General features: G+C 44.6%; 1 protein-coding gene across 3 annotated transcripts in view; it reads right to left on the reverse strand.

The window, feature by feature from the left end:
- bckdhb (branched chain keto acid dehydrogenase E1 subunit beta) overlaps nt 1–18,554 on the reverse strand; it is a 536,758-nt gene that overhangs the window by 154,034 nt on the left and 364,170 nt on the right. Inside the window, exon 10 of one of the 3 annotated variants that reach the window (XM_085997679.1) lies at nt 650–691. The exons of the other annotated variants lie outside the window; for them this stretch is intronic. Coding sequence (XP_085853805.1) covers nt 665–691 — 27 coding nt within the window. The 3' untranslated portion in view covers nt 650–664. Of the gene's footprint in view, nt 1–649; nt 692–18,554 lie in introns of those variants that run through there. 3 annotated transcript variants of the gene reach the window in all.

The raw sequence follows: 18,554 nt of genomic DNA on the forward strand, positions 1-18,554 counted from the left end.
AAGTTCCTGGAGTGGGACATGAACCCACAACCTTCTGACTCAGAGGCAAGGGTGCTACCCACTGAGCCACAGCTGACACTAAGGGTGCAGTTATACCAAGCAATGCAAAAGTAACAGTGTAACTCGCAAGTTAGGCCTTGATCTGACTTTGGAACGCAGCAATGCGAGAGCACTCCGGGAGATTTGGGATCAACACTTCACGTAGCACAACTCAAGCTACCAAATTTTGTTCGCAACTTTCAAATTATGCTTATCCTTTTCTTAGATAGCTCCAGAATTCCCTCATAATTATATAAATTGATCCAAATAAAGGCATAGGGTCTGGTTTAAATGCATACTCTGAATAAACGTAAAAAAAGTTACAAATAATGAGATGTTTACCCTTCCTCATAAGAGGCTGCAAAATGCTGTCTAATGTCTTTTAAAAATGTATATGTACATACATCGCATTAGTATTTCATCCTTTATAACATCATAAATTTCCATTCTGAACTTAATGTACATAGATACCATAATCACAAAAATCAAAGAGAAATCACACATGGAGCCAAGATTAACCGAAGATGGAATTAATCTATGGTTAAACAGATCTAAATAGAGATGTCAGCATGTTGCTAAGTAATCTGCTTTGTTTGAGTGCTGTAATCTGGATTGTTTGTCACTTTTAACAAAGGGACAATTCCAATAATTTCTGAAAGGATACAAGGAAAGGACAGGAAAATGGGATTAGAGTAAACAGCATTAAATAAAGAGCTGGCAGTAGCTCAGGCACAGTAAACTGCAAATTCTGTAATTCTATGAACAATTGGTAAATTAAAATTGTGTGTAGGCAAGAATGAAGAAAAGGTTGAAAACAAAAAGATTTATAGATAAAGCGCATTCATAGTCCTAAATAGGCGCTATGCTGGCAGAAAAGGGAGACAGGGTTTATGATTAGAAACATCCTAAATTTAAAACATTTGAGATAAACAAAAGCCATATTTTAGTGAGTTTAATTTATTCCACACACTCACCACATCATCATGCAATTCCACAGTACAACACTTGACCAATGCAGGATACGCCTTTGTATGCAACATAGACATCCTACACTGTTATGGAACAAAACCTACTTAGACCAATGTTTGATAGAATAAACATGCCTTTATAGATGGTTTAGAGTTTATTTAATTTGGCATGTCTTGTGTGTACTATAAATCCCCACATACTTATCTAATCTTGCATGCACACTGTACAAAATAACTAAATCTTACATCTGCGTGGATTGGTGAAAGTGTACAACAGAAGTAATAATGTAGTAAAACTGCCAAGAAATACTAAAATTAAACATGCAGTAACTTCCTACATAATGCTCTGAAATCTTCCATGTATTTAATAGATAAATAGATCTACCACAGATATTGATTTAAAAAATCTAATTATTACACAAGACTTTTCCCATTTGCAAGGGACCCTGTGCAGCAAACTACTGCCTCTGCTGTGACATTTAGAGAACCATACTCACTGCTGGATTGGCAAATAGGAGATTTATTTCCTCCCTACCATAATAGAATGATGCCCTTCAATAACATTAAGGAATAATCCCGCTTATCTCTTCAGGAAAACATTAAGATCCCATGGCACTGTTCAAGGAAGAGCATGGTGTTATCCAGATGCCCCTGGCCAACATCCCTTCCTCAACCAATGCCATCAAAAAAAATTAGTAATTCACTTTGATGCTGTTTCTAGAATGCTGCTAGCACAGAATGGCTACTATATTTGCCTACGTAACAGGAATTTGTATATTATGCACTCACTATATAAATATGATGAGTATTGTATTTTATTTATATATATTTATTTATGCTCTCATGTGTTGAGTGTATTGTTCTAGAGAGAGTATGTGAGTACTCTACATTGTGTGGCTGGTGTGTTGTGCATCAAAAGTGAAGAGTAATTTCTGTGGTAATAGTGCCATATGCACAAGAATATTTTTAATTTACTGAATGGTTACAATTTGGCTAAGGGACAGAAAGCATAGAGTAGTGGTGAACGGCTGTTTTTCAGACTGGAGGGAAGTATGAAGTGGTGACCATCGGGTTTTGGTATTAGGACCACTGCTCTTTTTGATATACATTAATGACCTGGACTTGGGTATGGGGGGATAATTCTGAAGTTTGCAGATGACACGAAACTCGGAAATGTAATGAACAGTGAGGAGGATAGTAGACTTGTGAAATGACAGATTAAATTTAATGCAGAGCAGTGTGAAGTGATGCATTTTTAGAAGGAAAATTGAGAAAACTGATGTCTTTTCTTCTCTGACTTCTAGGAAAATAGGAATTGCTAGATGAAAAAAGACCAATGTCTATCTAGTTCGCCTTCTACCATCCTGGTAGTTGCATGATAAAATGATAATGGCGTTGTCGACTAATTGCAGCAATCAATCTCTATCAATTGGTCTTCAACAGACCCGAACATGAGGCAAGGGAATCCCTAGTGGTGGAGAGCTTTAGGAACCTTAGGTCCAAAGTGACCGGTTCCTCCCAGCATGCTACATTTGCCATGTCCTATCTCTAATTACTCATATACTGTATCCCAAGATATATTTTCTGGAAAAAATCTATCTAATTTGCATTTGAATGAATCTATACAATCTGCTTCCGCTGTCTCCTGAGCATGCCTATTTGACAGATTGACCACTCCTCTTTGTTTTCTCCTTTCCATGCTCAACTCTCCTTATCCATTTTGTCTTTTCTCTTCCCTGCCCTTGCTCTCCCATTTGACATCATTAGAAAACAGAGCCATTGAGGTCTTTTTTTCCTAGTCCATGAACAGCTATTCCTCTCACCAACAGGAGTTCTACATGGCCAACTGCTTAATAGCAAAAAATAACCCAATGCCATCGTGAATAACTGCATAAACAAATGTAGCTGCCGCAAACACCAGCTGCGTTCTAAAAGAACTGCCTTTACAATCTCTGCATTTTACAAGACAATTTGCATATGCCTTTAATGAATAGTTAATCCACTTGTCAGTTGCAGAACAAAAAAGATTTAATTAGCTAAATGGCAATTATCGAGGGTTTTTTGAATGGCCTGCTGAAGAAGGTCATTTCGCCATATTGGAATGCATGGTAATGACTATTTTATATTGCAAGAGGTGACTGGAATTCGCCAAATGCAGAATTCACAAAATCATTTCTATTTACATAAACGAGCATGTATTTCATACATTTATAAAAATTACAGCACAGTAGTAAGTCATTCAGCTCATCATGGTGCTAACTGATGCTGTCTAATCCCATTTCTCTGCCTTTTCTCTTTATCCTTTTATGCTCTTCCTTTTCACATACTTATTCAATTCCCTTTTAAATTATATTACAGTTTCTGCCTCAATAATGGCCCGCATTTTGTGGCCTCTACGGGTGCATACGCGCCCGTAAGGGCCGTGCAAGTTCCAGGCTTTTGCACGTGGAAGCAAACTGGAAATTGCAATCGGTCAAGAATCTTCCCCGGGAAAAGGGCATCGGTGGGCGGAGTGTTGGGCAATTCTGCCCAGCGAATGCCCCTGAAATTCTTACGCCTGGTAAAAGCAAGCGTAAGGCCTGCTTTTACCAGCGTAAGAATTTAAATGAACATAAAAATAATTTTTTTTCAATCATTCAAACATTAAAAAACCTGTACAATAATGTATGGTTATTTTTAACCCCTTTAAAACATTTAAATTTATTTTTCAAAAAATTAAATTTTGTTTTAAATATTTAATTAACTGGCACTTTAATTAATTTTAAATATGTGATTTAAAAAAATGTATTTGATGTGTACATGTATTTCTTTGGGTATTCCCATTCATGCTTAAAAGGATTCCGTACATATGGAATCCCCATAAGCATGAACGGGGATCCCCTTCGTTCATTCACTTGCGAACTGCATGTGCCCCTGGGATACGTGAGCCTCTACCCGCGCATACCCGGAGTGGCCCAGGAGCGCAAGTCACCGTGGATCCCGAGGCCCAAGGTAGACGCAGATCTTCTTTACAGATCAGAGGCATTTCCTTGCGGGAAACCTCTGACCGCAAATTCAGGGCCAATGATTTATGGCAAAGCAGTCCATGTTCTAACAACCCTCTCTGTGAAGTAAAGCAAATCTTTCATCGTTCTTCTAATGATAATCCTGATTCATGCTGCTTTGTTACCAAGTCATTCACCATTGGAAATAATCTTCCATTATTTACCCTCTCAAAATCTAACAATTTTGAGACTCATCCTTTTATGTTTTGAGTTCTTCAGAATTACAACTTCCCATTCCTGGTCTAATTCTAGTAAATCTTTGTCGCACATTTTCCAGGGCTCCAATCCCCTACTAATAACAACACCCAAGGTGTCCATCTTGGCTTAGTGATAGAACTCTCGTGGATTCAAGCCCCACTCCAAGACTTGAGCACATCATCTCAGCTGACACTTCAGGACAGTACTGAGGGAGATGCCATCTTTCAGATGAGACATTAAACCGAAGTCCCATTTGCCCTCTCAGATGGTTGTAAAAGATCCCATGGCCCTATTTGAAGAACATATGGGGATCTTTCCCAGTGTCCTGGCAAGCATTTATCCCTCAACCAACATTGGTTAAAAAAATAATTCATGGTCTGTTTGTGCGACCTTGCTTTGCGCAATGTGGTTGCTATGTTTCCCTACATTACAACAGTGAATAAACTTCAAAAGTACTTCATTGACTGTGAAGCACTTTTCTGTCCTGAAGTTGTGAAAGGCACTATAGAAATGCCATTTATTTCTTAAAAAAGCTCGACATATATTCTAATTGTGCATGTGCCCACACTTCTAATATATAATATGCCCACTCAATGCAGCTGTTGAGATATTGAATGGGTTGATCTGAAAAATTACCTTCACGGAGCTAGGATACAGTAATTTAAAATCCCACTTAGTGGATGTTTTAACAGGGTGACAAAACATAGGAATAGGAGTAGGCCATTGAGGCTTTCGAGCCTGTTCCACCATTCAATTAGATCATGGCTGATCTGTGATCTAACTCCATATACCCGGCTTTGGCCCAGGTCCCTTAAGACCTTCGATTAACAAAAAGCTATCAATCTCGGATTTAAAATTAACAACTGATCTTGCATCAATTGCAGTTTGCGGAAGGGAGTTCCAAACTTCTACTACCATTTGTGTGTAGAAATGTTTCCTAATTTCACTCCTGAAAGATCTGGCTCTAATTTTTAGACTATGCCCCCTAGTCCTAGAATCACCAACCAGCAGAAATAGTTTATCTCTATTTACCCTATCTGTTCCCCTTAATATCTTGAAAACTTCGATCAGATCACCCCTTAACCTTCTAAATTTTAGAGAATACAACCCTAATTTGTGTAATCTCTCCTCGTAACTTAACCCTTGAAATCCGGGTATCATTCTGGTAAACCTACGCAGCACTTCCTCCAAGGCCAATATATCCTTCCTAAGGTGTGGTGCCCAGAACTGCTCACAGTATTCCAGGTGTGGTCTAACCAGGGTTTGGAATAGCTGCAGTATAATTTCTACCCCCTTGCATTCTAGCCCTCTAGATATAAAGGTCAGCATTCCATTAGCTTTTTTGATTATTTTCTGTACCTGTTCATGACATTTTAATGATCTATGTACCTGGACCCTCAAGTCTCTTTTGACCTCCACTGTTTAATGACCTCATATTTGCCTACATTGAAATCCATTTGCCAGTTTTGCCCATTTACTTAATTTATCAATATCCCTTTGTAATGTTATGCTTTCATTTACACTGCCTACAATGCTGCCTATCTTTGCATCATTGACAAATTTGGATATATGACATTCTATGCCATCATCTAAATCGTTAATAAATACTGTGAATTATTGAGGCACCAACACAGATCCCGACGGGACACCACTAGTCACCTCCTGCCAATTTGAGTACCTACCAATTATCCCTACTGCCTGTTGCCTGCCGCTCGCCGCTCAGCCAATTTCCTAACCAGGTCAATAATTTGCCCTCAATTCCATGGGCTTCTACCTTAGTTAACAGTCTCTTATGTGGGACTTTATCAAATGCCTTCTGGAAGTCCATATAAATAACATCCATAGACATTCCCCTGTCCACTACTTTAGTCACCTCCTCAAAAAATTCAATCAGGTTTGTCAAGCATGACCTACCTTTCACAAATCCCTGCTGGCTCTCTCTGATCAACTGAAAATTTGAGGTGTTCAGTCACCCTATCCTTAATTATAGACTCTAGCAATTTCCCAACAACAGATGTTAGGCTAACTGGTCTATAATTCCCTGGTTTCCCTTTCTCGCAATTCTTAAATAATGGAGTGACGGGCAATTTTCCAATCTAAAGGAATGGTTCCTGAATCTAGAGAACTTTGGAAGGATATAGTTAGGGCATCTGCAATGTGCTCATCTACTTCCTTTAAAACTCTGGGATGGAAACCATCTGGTCCTAGGGATTTGTCACTCTTTAATCCCATTATTTTTTTCATTACTGTTATTTTACTTACGTTAATTTTTTTGAGTCCCTGTCCCTGATTCAATATTAGTTTCCTTGGGATTTCTGGCATCATTGACAATATTACCACTTTTAGTTTTTAAGGGGCCAACATTGCTCCTGACTACCCTCTTTTTCCTAATATAATAGTAAAAATTCGTTGAGGGAAAAATTCGGTTGGTTTGCACCTCCCGTTAGCGCCTTAAGAGGGTGCTAATGGGGTGCAACGCAACTAGCGCGGCGATGTTTGCGTCGCTCACGAAATTGACTAGGCTGTTGCGGCAGCGCTAAACACTACCGCCACAATCTCCTGCGCCCGCAGATCATGACATCAGTGATGCGCTATCGATTCTAATAAAAGGCTGAGTAGAGTTCAGAACAACAGGCTTTTATTAACTACTGAATGCAACTACAAACAGATCAGGACTATGCCTCTAGTGGACAACCGAATGGCAGAGAGCTGCCGTGCAGCCGTCCTTATACCAGGTAGCCAAGGGCGGAGTCAGCTGAGGCATAGTCATAGTGAAACAAGAGTGAACGACAACAACAACAACAATAGTGAACACAGTGAACAACAGTGGTTTACCACAATCAGTCGAGCGTGCAACGTCCCGGACCGGATATTGAGTGGCGCGCCCCGTCTTACCGCCTGCCACTAGCAACGACAGGTTGAGGGGAGCGTTTTGCAGTCGGGAAGGGACTGAGGGAGCGCTATTTAAAGGTGACCACTTCCTGCCTTTTTTTGTCGGCAAAATTTTTGCACCGCGCATTCTGAGTGAGAGAGAGAGACTGCAGGAGATACTCAAAGCTGTGTTGAGGAGTTTTGGGTACTGAGCAGCACTTTGCAGGTTCTTTCTGATTTGATCTTCCTTGCATCGATTTAGTTCTTTCCAACAGATTTGATGTACAGGTCTCTCCAAGCCGAGATTCAAGGCTGCAATGAGCAGGGTGTGGATGGAGAGCAAGATCGACCCTCCCCTGTAAGAACTGGCCGGCGCCAGTGTGTGTGTGTTCCATTGCTGACTGACATCACATGAGCTTCACCAGCGCTCTGAGGTAGCGCCTCGCACCTCGGCGTTAGCGCCTTAAGAGAGGTGTATAGCGCCTGATTTTGCGCTCCAATTACCTCCAGGGGCTATAGAAGCCAAGTTTGCAGTCGGAGGCATAATTAGCGGCAGGCGTTTGCGCCCGGCCAATAATTGTGCCCCAAATGGGGCGATACTGAATTTCTCCCCCTTTGTGTTGATTTTGATATCCCTTGCAAGTTTCTTTCCATACCCCTGAAGGCCAGCTCATGTGGTTATAGTGTGTTTGAAGTGTCTACAACAATTATAATAATTGATAAGCAAAAAAAAAATTAACACTTTGATCACTGATGTCATTCTGAAAACAAGAAAAATCTTGCATTTATTTAGTGCCTTTCACAACCTCTGGACATCCCAATGCGCTTCACAGAAAATGATTAACTTTGATGTATAGTCACTGTTGTGTAGACAAATGCACCAGCCAATTAGCGCAAAGATAGGTCCCACAATCTCACAGCAATGTGGTAAGTATGTCGATCTGATTTGGTGGTGTTGGTTGAGGAACAAATGTTGGCTAGTACACGGTGAGAACTGCCTTCCTCTTCTTCAGATAGTGCATAGAAACATAGAAAAATAGGAGCAGGAGTAGGCCATTCGGCCCTTCAAGCCTGCTCCACCATTCAATATGATCATGGCTGATCCTCTATCTCAATACCATATTCCCGCTCTCTGCCCATACCCCTTGATGCCTTTTGTGTCTAGAAATCTATCTATCTCCTTTTTAAATATATTCAGTGACCTGGCCTCCACAGCCTTCTGTGGTAGAGAATTCCACAGGTTCACCACCCTCTGAGTGAAGAAATTTCTCCTCATCTCAGTCCTAACTGTTCTACCCTGTATCCTGAGACTGTAACCCCTCGTTCTAGAACCCCCAGTCAGGGGAAACATCCTCCCTGCATCCAGTCTGTCTAGTCCTGTCAGAATTTTATACGTTTCAATGAGATCCCCTCTCATTCTTCTAAACCCTAGTGAATACAGGCCTAGTTGACCCAAACTCTCCTCATACAACAGTCCTGCCATCCCAGGAATCAGTCTGGTGAATCTTCGCTGCACTCCCTCTATGGCAAGTATATCCTTTCTTAGGTAAGGAGACCAAAACTGCACACAGTACTCCAGGTGTGGTCTCACCAAGGCCCTGTATAACTGTAGTAAGACATCCTTGCTCCTGTACTCAAACCTTCTTGCAATGAAAGTCAACATACCATTTGCCTTCCTAACTGCTTGCTGCACCTGCATGTTTGCTTTCAGTGACTGGTGTACAAGGACACCCAGGACCCTTTGTACATTAACATTTCCCAATCTATCACCATTTAAATACTCTACCTTTCTGTTTTTCCTACCGAAGTGGATAACTTCACATTTATCCACGTTATACTGCATCTGTCATGTATTTGCCCACTCACTCAACTTGTCTAAATCGCCTTGAAGCCTCTTTGCATCCTCCTCACAACTCACAATCCCACCTAATTTCGTGTCGTCAGCAAACTTGGAAATATTACATTTGGTTCCCTCATCCAAATCATTGATATATATTGTGAATAGCTGGGGCCCAAGCACTGATCCCTGCAGTACCCCACTAGTCACCACCTGCCACCCCAAAAAAGACCCATTTATTTCTACTCTCTATTTCCTGTCTGTTAACCAATTTTCAATCCATGCCAGTATATTACCCCCAATCCCATGTACTTTAATTTTGCACACTAACCTCTTATGTGGGACTTTATCAAAGGCCTTCTGAAAATCCAAATACACCACATCCACTGGTTCTCCCTTATCGATTCTACCAGTTACATCCTCAAAAAACTCCAGAAGGTTTGTCAAACACGATTTCCCTTTCATAAATCCATGTTGACTTTGTCTAATCCCGTTGATATTTTTTCAGTGTCCTGTTATCACATCCTTTATAATAGACTCTAGCATTTTCCCTACTACTGATGTAAGGCTAACCGATCTGTAGTTCCCTGTTTTCTCTCTCCCTCCTTTTTTAAATAGTGGGGTTACATTTGCCACGCTCCAATCTGCAGGAACTGTTCCATAATCTATAGAATTTTGGAAGATGACAACCAATGCATCCACTATTTCCATGGCTACCTCTTTTAGTACTCTGGGATGCAGATTATCAGGCCCTGGGGATTTATCGGCTTTCAGTCCCATTAATTTCTCCAGCAATTTTTTTTACTAATACTAATTTCCTTTAATTCCTCCTTCTCACTAGACCCTTGGTTCCTTAGCATTTCTGGGGAGTTATTTGTGTCCTCTTCCGTCAAGACAGAACCAAAGTATTTGTTTAAATGCTCAGCCATTTCCTTGTTCCCCATTATAAATTCTCCCATTTCTGACTGTAAGGGACCTACATTTGTCTTCACTAATCTTTTTCTTTTTACATACTTGTAGAGGCTTTTACGGTCTGCTTTTATGTTCTTTGCAAGTTTACTCTCATACTCTATTTCTCCCCTCTTAATCAATCTCGGTCCTTTTTTGAATTCTAAACTGCTCCCAATCCTCAGGCTTGCTACTTTTTCTGGCAACTTTATATGACTCCTCTTTGGATCTAATACTATCCTAAATTTCTTTTGTTAGCCATGGTTGAGCCACTTTTCCTTTTGTGTTTTTGCGCTAGAAAGGAATGTATAACTGTTGCAAAGGACTGTATAACTGGGATCTTTTATGCCTGTAACACTGATCTGATGCTGTTAAAATAAACAAATCAAAAAATTAGAAATAACAAGAAATGTAACACTTTGGCCCGGATTTTGTGGAGCCGAAGACGGCATGCGCATGGCATCGTAAGTCTGCATGCGCAAAAACCTGGAACTTGCGATCTGTCAAGGTACACCTTGACAGGTCCTCCGAATCAAAAGTAAAATCACTTTTGCATGCACAGATTTGGGCTATTTGCCCAACTACTGCCCACGAAACCCTTACATCTGGCTTAGGGACTGCTTTCACCAGTGTAAGGTTTAACATAAATGTTAAATTAAAAATTTTAAAATAAAAAATCATCCACTCTCTTCATCATTACTGCCCTAACTCCTCATTCTTGTTCAATCTCAACCTATAACCTCTTTTGTGCTCACCACCGTCAACTTATTTGGAACACCTAAATTTCTTTCCAAAACTTTGAAACCCTTTCTGTTGCTCAACTTTACCAACAGTTGCCAGCATAACCTCTTTTCTACATACTGCCCACCAACTTTTCCAGAGGCCAACTGCTTTCTCCCATAACATTTCATTTTTCCCCAACACTGCAGTGTGACTCCCAAACCTACCCTCTGTTACATATCCAACTGCCATTGAAATCCCTGGAGAATCTAACCACTCACACAAATATTAAATAGTCTTAAAACTTTTATTATACCATATGTATACAAAGTACTACATATAAATTATGTTAAATAGTTTACACAATAGAAAAAATTCCACACGTTAACATACACACTATATACAGATATAAATATACTACTGTACAATATATATTTTATAATTTTGTACTCCCCATTTTCTTTTTCCAAAACCACAATTATATAAAAACTTTAATATACAGTTTAATCCTAATTTCCAATGCTTACATTTATTTTATTATAATTTCTATATCGTTCTACAATCACATATTCACCATTATACCATTTATTCTCCTGTCCTTATCAAACAACATGTTGTCTAAACTGTGGGTAACACCACAAGACATCTAATCTAAAAATATATAATCGAAGTACAGTATTATGTAAAAATAAGGACAAAATGTATGACTTGAAAATGGAAACTGAATTATGGCTGTGCACCCTGGTCCAATTATTCCCAGGCCTCTAATCCCAGGTCACATGAAGACTGCACTTGGTCTTGATTGCCCACGTACAATGTGATGGTAGATCAACCAGATATTATATTAAGAATCTTGCACATGGTGCTCACATCCTATCCAAAAACCATACTTCACATAGTTACAATTGAAAGTTATTTTTTATATCAGCATTTAACATTGAAAATTGCAATGTAAACGTTTATAATGGAAAAACCTATCTAAAGATAGGAACTTCCACTACATGGCATGGAGGAGGAGTCAGCTTTAGAGGCAGAAGTGCCACAAAGGCCTTTAGTAAAATTTCTAAGGAGGCTCAGAGCCTTCATTTCTTCTGCAAGAGTCATGAAATAGAAGAGAGGGAGTTGTAGCCACTTTCAGGGCAGCGTTAGGGCCGTGCAACCTGTGCAATTGAGCACATAATCCAGACTGACGGGACCTCAGTTCAATATCTCATCTGACAGACAGCACCACCGACGGTGCAGTACTTCCTTAATGCTGCACTGAAGTGTCAGTCTAGATTATATGCTCAAATCCTGAAGTGCGGCTTGAACCCATGATGTTCTGACTCAGAGGCAAGAGGGCTACCACCGAGCCAAGTTTGACACCCACAGTCAGTGACACTGTGTTTCCTCTGAAACTCAGAGGGTCCCTGCACATACAAATGAAAGAACATGCATGTCTTGCATTATCATTTTAATTTTAAGTTATCAAGTTGGAAGATAGGTCAGCTTTAATAGGCATCAGGATGTATGCAGGACAGTGTTACTCTGTTGTTCAGCTACCTACATGAATTTGTCTTATTGGAGAAAAAGCAGCTGAGTTTGAGTATAATTTGGTTACTGAGAGAAAGATATAACACCCTAGCACATCTCTGAGGAAGTTCCAAAGTTATTCTCATCCTACGAGTAATATAGCAATTATTTTGTGCAAAGAAAGATCTCATCAACAACAAGGAGATGAATGGCTGGTTAATTTGTTTTTTGGTGGTGGTGTTTGATGGAGGAATATTGGTGAAGACACTGGGAAACTCTATGTTCTTCTGTGAACAGTCCCATGGGATGTTTAACCTGTACCTAAGCATATAAGAGGCAAAGGGGGTCTTGATTTTAAGTCTCATCCAAAGGGTGTGTGATGAAATAGTCCATTCATCACTCATCAGTATTTCTCTGCCTGTGACTGTGGTTGGTTTCAGTTTCATTTCCATTGTATTGTACTGTGTGTAGGGCTCCGCCCATACCTGGCTCCTATGTAAGCTGGCCCAGCCTGCAGTACATCCAGTACGGCAGACCTCTGGATGGAAGATACATTCTCCTCTGTGTGTTACCTTCTAAGTCAATAAAAGCCTTGTTTTGTTTCGCTAACATCGAGTCTCGGATTTATTGAGGCACATCAATTTTATTGACTTAATTTTCAACACAATGGATCAACTCTTGAAACCCGAACGTTTGGATTTGGACCAGCATGCTTCGGACACATCGGCACGCTTCGGACATTGGTTTATGTGTATGGAATTCTTCCTGGACAATTCCGCAGCCGTCAAAGACGCTACGGACGCTGCGAGTATGAAACTCGGAATTCTGCGGAATTGGGTAAGCCACCGGGTTTACCCCCTCATCCAAGACGCCGACACGTACCCGGCCGCCTGCGACATCTTAAAGGCGCATTACCAGCAGCCTACGAATGAGGTGTATGCTAGGCATCTGCTCGCTACTCGCGCACAGCGACCTGGGGAATCGGTGGAGGAGTTCCTAGGCACCCTGTAAACGCTTGGCAAAGACTGCAAGTGCCAAGATGTAAAAGCCGCAGTGTACACTGACGAGCTTGTTCGCGATGCCTTTATCACAGGCCTCAGCTCCACTTACATCCGGCAGAGACTGCTGGAAAAAACGGGATTGGACCTGAAACAGGCTGCGGACACAGCACGATCCCTGGATGTGGCCCAGAGAAACTCGGACGCCTACTCTTCAGCCCGCGCCGTCCACGCCACCACGTGTGCACCAAGGGCGCCACCATCTTGGAAGGCATCTTCCCCGCCCGGCAGCCCGACACCGTCGGGGCCCCGCTCTCCCCCCAGAAGCCCTACGACAGCCGCGACGCGTCGGGGACCCAACTGCTACTTCTGCGGGCAGCCGAAGCACACCAGAAACCTGTGCCCGGCGAAAGGCACCACCTGCTTTAAGTGCGGTAAGAAGGGGCACTTCGGGAAGGTGTGCAGAGGGAACCCCGCCGGAAAACCCGCCACCACCGCGTGTGCGCCGTGGGAGCGGCCATCTTGGACGCCATCTTGCCTGACCTCGTGGGGTCCGCCATCTTGTGTGCAGACAGCGTGGACGCCATCTTGTCTCGATCAGGGCCCTACAGTGGCATCGGTCACAGTGGACCAGACCAGGCCGCACCCGCTATCCAAATCAATGGTAGACATCGAGGTAAACGGGTGCAGGGTTAAATGTTTAATTGACAGTGGAAGCACGGAGAGTTTTATCCACCCTGAACTGGTACAACAACTCTCCCTAAAGGTGGTCCCTACTCGGGGTACCATCTCTATGGCTGATAAAACCCAGACATCGACCATTATGGGTTACTGCACGGTACAATTGTCCGTTAACGGAACTGTATACGATAATTTTAAAGTATTAATCATGAAGAATCTATGTGCGAGCGTGATCTTGGGCCTGGATTTCCAGTGCTACCACCAAAGCATCATGCTCAATTACGGTGGGTCCCAGCCGCCCCTCACAGTGTGCGGTCTGGCTACCCTGAAGGTAAAGCCGCCTTCGCTATTCGCGAACCTTACCCCTAACTGCCGACCAATAGCAACCAAAAGCAGGAGGTACAGCTGGGAGGACAGGTGGTTTATCGCGACCGAGGTAGACAGGCTCCTGAAAGAGCGCATTATTGAATGCAGCAATAGCCCGTGGCGCGCCCAAGTGGTGGTGGTAAGGGGTAGCGAGAAGAAACGGATGGTGATCGACTATAGCCAAACGATCAACAGGTACACCCAACTAGACGCCTACCCGCTACCCCGCATATCAGAAATGGTGAACCAAATCGCCCAATACCGGGTGTTCTCCACCATCGACCTCAAGTCAGCGTACCACCAGCTCCCTATCAGACCAGAGGACCGCCCGTACACCGCCTTCGAGGCGAACGGACGCCTCTACCAATTCCTCAGAGTCCCCTTTGGGGTGACGAATGGGGTCTCGGTCTTCCAGAGGGAGATGGACCGCATGGTCGATGACCACCACTTGCAGGCAACCTTCCCCTACCTCGACAACGTCACCATCTGCGGTCACAACCAGCAGGATCACGACTCGAACCTCGAGAGGTTCCTGAAAACCGCACAAAAACTCAACCTCACCTACAACGAGGACAAGTGCGTTTACAACACCACGCGCCTCTGCATACTAGGCAGCGTGGTGGAGAATGGGGAAATCAGACCAGACCCCGACCGATTGCGCCCCCTACGGGAGCTGCCCCTGCCCAACACTCCCAAAGCCCTGAAAAGGTGCCTGGGGTTATTTTCTTATTATTCCCAATGGGTCCCCAACTACTCCGACAAAGCCCGCCCCCTCTTGAAAGCATCCTCTTTTCCACTCTCTGCTGAGGCCCATGCCGCCTTCAAAAGCATTAAGCAGGATATTGAGCGGGCCACGCTACAGGCAGTGGATGAGAACACTCCCTTTCAAGTGGAAAGTGATGCGTCTGACTTTGCCTTGGCGGCCACCCTCAACCAGGCGGGGCGGCCCGTAGCTTTCTTCTCGAGGACCCTCCAAGGGCCCGAGATCAGACACTCCTCCGTAGAAAAGGAGGCCCAAGCCATCGTGGAGGCAGTGCGCCACTGGCGCCACTACCTAGCCGGCAAACGCTTCACCCTACTTACCGACCAGCGGTCGGTAGCGTTTATGTTCAATAATAAACAGAGGGGGAAGATTAAAAATGATAAGATTCTTAGGTGGCGGATCGAGCTCTCCACCTTCGATTATGACATCATTTACCGGCCAGGGGCCCTTAACGAATCCCCCGACGCCCTCTCACGAGGGATGTGTGCCAGCGCCACCGGGGATCGGCTACAGACCCTCCACAATGACCTCTGCCACCCAGGGGTCACGCGGCTGTTCCACTTCATAAAGTCCCGCAACTTACCCTACTCGATTGAGGAAGTTCGGTCCCTGACCAGGAACTGTCGCACTTGCGCTGAGTGCAAGCCTCGGTTCTACCGCCCAGATAGAGCCCACTTAATCAAAGCTACACGGCCCTTTGAGCGGCTCAGCTTAGATTTCAAGGGCCCCCTCCCGTCCGTCGACCGCAATGTTTACTTCCTGAACATTGTGGACGAATACTCCCGGTTCCCATTCGCCTTCCCCTGCCCAGACATGACCAGCGCCACAGTCATTAAATGCCTCAACAGCCTGTTCTGCCTGTTCGGTATGCCGAGCTACATCCATACGGATAGGGGGGCGTCCTTCATGAGTGAAGAGCTACGCCAGTACATGCTGTCCAGGGGGATCGCCACGAGCCGTACCACCAGCTACAACCCCCGGGGTAACGGTCAAGTGGAGCGAGAGAACGGGACAGTATGGAAAGCAGTCACTCTAGCTCTAAGGACCAAGGGCCTCCCTATCTCCCGCTGGCAGGAAGTCCTCCCAGATGTGCTCCATTCGATATGGTCGCTATTGTGTACTGCCACTAATGCCACGCCTCACGAGCGAATGTTTGTCTTTCCCCGGAAATCCACCTCAGGCGTATCCATGCCGTCATGGCTCTCCACCCCAGGTCCGGTATTCGTACGAAGGCATGTGAGGGGCCACAAGACGGACCCTCTCGTGGAGTCAGTGCACCTACTCCACGCCAACCCCCAATACGCGTATGTCCGGCACGCCGACGGAAGGGAGGACACCGTGTCCATAAAAGACGTCGCCCCAGCCGGTAACGACAACAACCACGACAACAGCAGCAACAACGACCACAGCAACTCTTACCCACCCACTACTCTTTCATCACCCCCGGAAAAACATCGACCAACGGTGCCCCCACCAACTACCCCTTCAACAACCCTGGCGGCACCCCCGGCAGAGACCCAGGAGGCCACCGGGGACACCCAGCCGACACCCGCGGCACCACAACAGCCACGTCGGTCGCAGAGGACTATCAAACCCCCGAACAGACTAAATCTATAGAAGGGGTGAATGTGATGAAATATTCCATTCATCACTCATCAGTATTTCTCTGCCTGTGACTGTGGTTGGTTTCAGTTTCATTTCCATTGTATTGTACTGTGTGTAGGGCTCCACCCATACCTGGCTCCTATGTAAGCTGGCCCAGCCTGCAGTACATCCAGTACGGCAGACCTCTGGATGGAAGATACATTCTCCTCTGTGTGTTACCTTCTAAGTCAATAAAAGCCTTGTTTTGTTTCGCTAACATCGAGTCTCGGATTTATTGAGGCACATCAGGGTGTACCTCTGACAATGAAGTGCAACCTTTGTATTGGACTGACGTGTCAGCCTAGACTATGGGGGCGATTTTTCCATTGGAGGCGGGTTGGGAGCGGGTTTGGGGGTGGGCGGGTTCCGAACCCGCCTCCACTGTCAGGTGGGAAAAAGTTGGGATTTTCCCCTAATTGCCCAATTAATTCCGGGCATGTGGGTTCCCCTGGGCCAATTACTCTTTTTGGACTGAAACTCGCCTCTGCTGACGTCACTTATGCAGCTTCATTTAAGGGCTGCTTGCTTCCTTGGCTCAATTCACTGCTGTTTTGTGGCTGCTGAACACTTTAGTGCTGAGAAGAGATGGCCAACTCAAGAGCCAAGGCCTCCCCGAGGTTCTCAGATGAGTCTCTGAGTATTCTGGTTGAGGGGGTGAGAGCTAGCAAGGAAGTGTTCTTCTCCTCATCTGGGAGGAAGAAGCCTCCCAAACAAACCAAGGCTGTATGGGTGCAGCTGACACGGGATGTAACCTCCAGGTCTGTGTGCAGCAGAACATGGCTGCAGTGCCGCAAGAGGTTCAATTACCTTGTAAGATCAGCCAAAGTGAGCATACCATCAGCTTGACCCTCATTCTGCTCCCCTTCTCCTCTCATCACCAGCACTCTGCATTGTCAACCTCCTCCGACACATCCCACTTTACCCTTACAACCCTTGCACCCTTAACCATCCCTCTCACTCTATGAACACAACCACGTCACTATTCAACTATGCTGCCCTCACACTCCCCATCAATGTTATGCAATTACAACGACTAACAACACACAGGGAGGGCCCTTGGAAATGGAACCTCACTCCATCTTTGTCTCCTTCTAAGCATCTATACTCTGGACTCTACACTCACTCCATCATTCTCACTCAAACTCCACTTGTCTCCCTCATTGCAGGAAAAGATAGCCCACAATAAAAAGGAAAGGGCGAAGACTGGAGGAGGGCCACCTTCCCTCGCCCATTTGACCAATGCTGAAGAGGCAGCCCTGGAAATCGTTGGCGCTGAGGTGGAAGTGGAAGACGGACAGACGGGCACAGCAGAGCAAGCTGGTGACAGAATAGTTTTGCATCTCTCTCTTTTACATTGCAGGAGTCACTAAAATGGCTGCGAATGTACATTTATAGAATGGCGATTGATCATCTGCGCTATTGCATGTGCATGCCACACTACCGTAACATCTCTAACTCATTCCTTTACTCCCCCACAGGACCATCAACAGCCCTCCTCCCCACTGTCTAGGAGGAAGAGCCTGAGGCGGAAGACTCTTCAGAAGAACCTGCAACCTCTGAGGATGCGGCGTCAGCAGATGTAAGCGCACCCAGCACCAGCGTAGATACGCACACCTCGGTGGGACCTTCGGGAGATAGAGTAGTGGTGTCACCTGGTGTATCACAGCTCACAAGTGAGCATCAGCAGGTGGTGGATACAGGGACAGCAGTGGAGAGTCCTCGTCCGAGGCTGCAGGGCGCTCCCAGCTCTGCTCAGCTGCATGTGGACCCTGTGCCTCTGGGTTCATCCAGAAGGAGAGCAGTGCTGGAACTTCAGGAACAGGTGCAGGAGTTTCTGGCAGGTTTTGTCTCCAGGGTCACTGGAGAGGATGGAGGAGTCCAACTCGAATACGAGCAGAGCCTTTGTGGAGTCATTGGCGCATGAGCGCATCTCCTCTGAAAGGTTGGCTACCTCCGAGGAAGCGA

This window comes from Somniosus microcephalus, chromosome 9 (assembly GCF_052327205.1).
Source record: "Somniosus microcephalus isolate GS21.2 chromosome 9, FLI_Smic_1.0, whole genome shotgun sequence".
Classification (NCBI taxonomy): domain Eukaryota; kingdom Metazoa; phylum Chordata; class Chondrichthyes; order Squaliformes; family Somniosidae; genus Somniosus; species Somniosus microcephalus.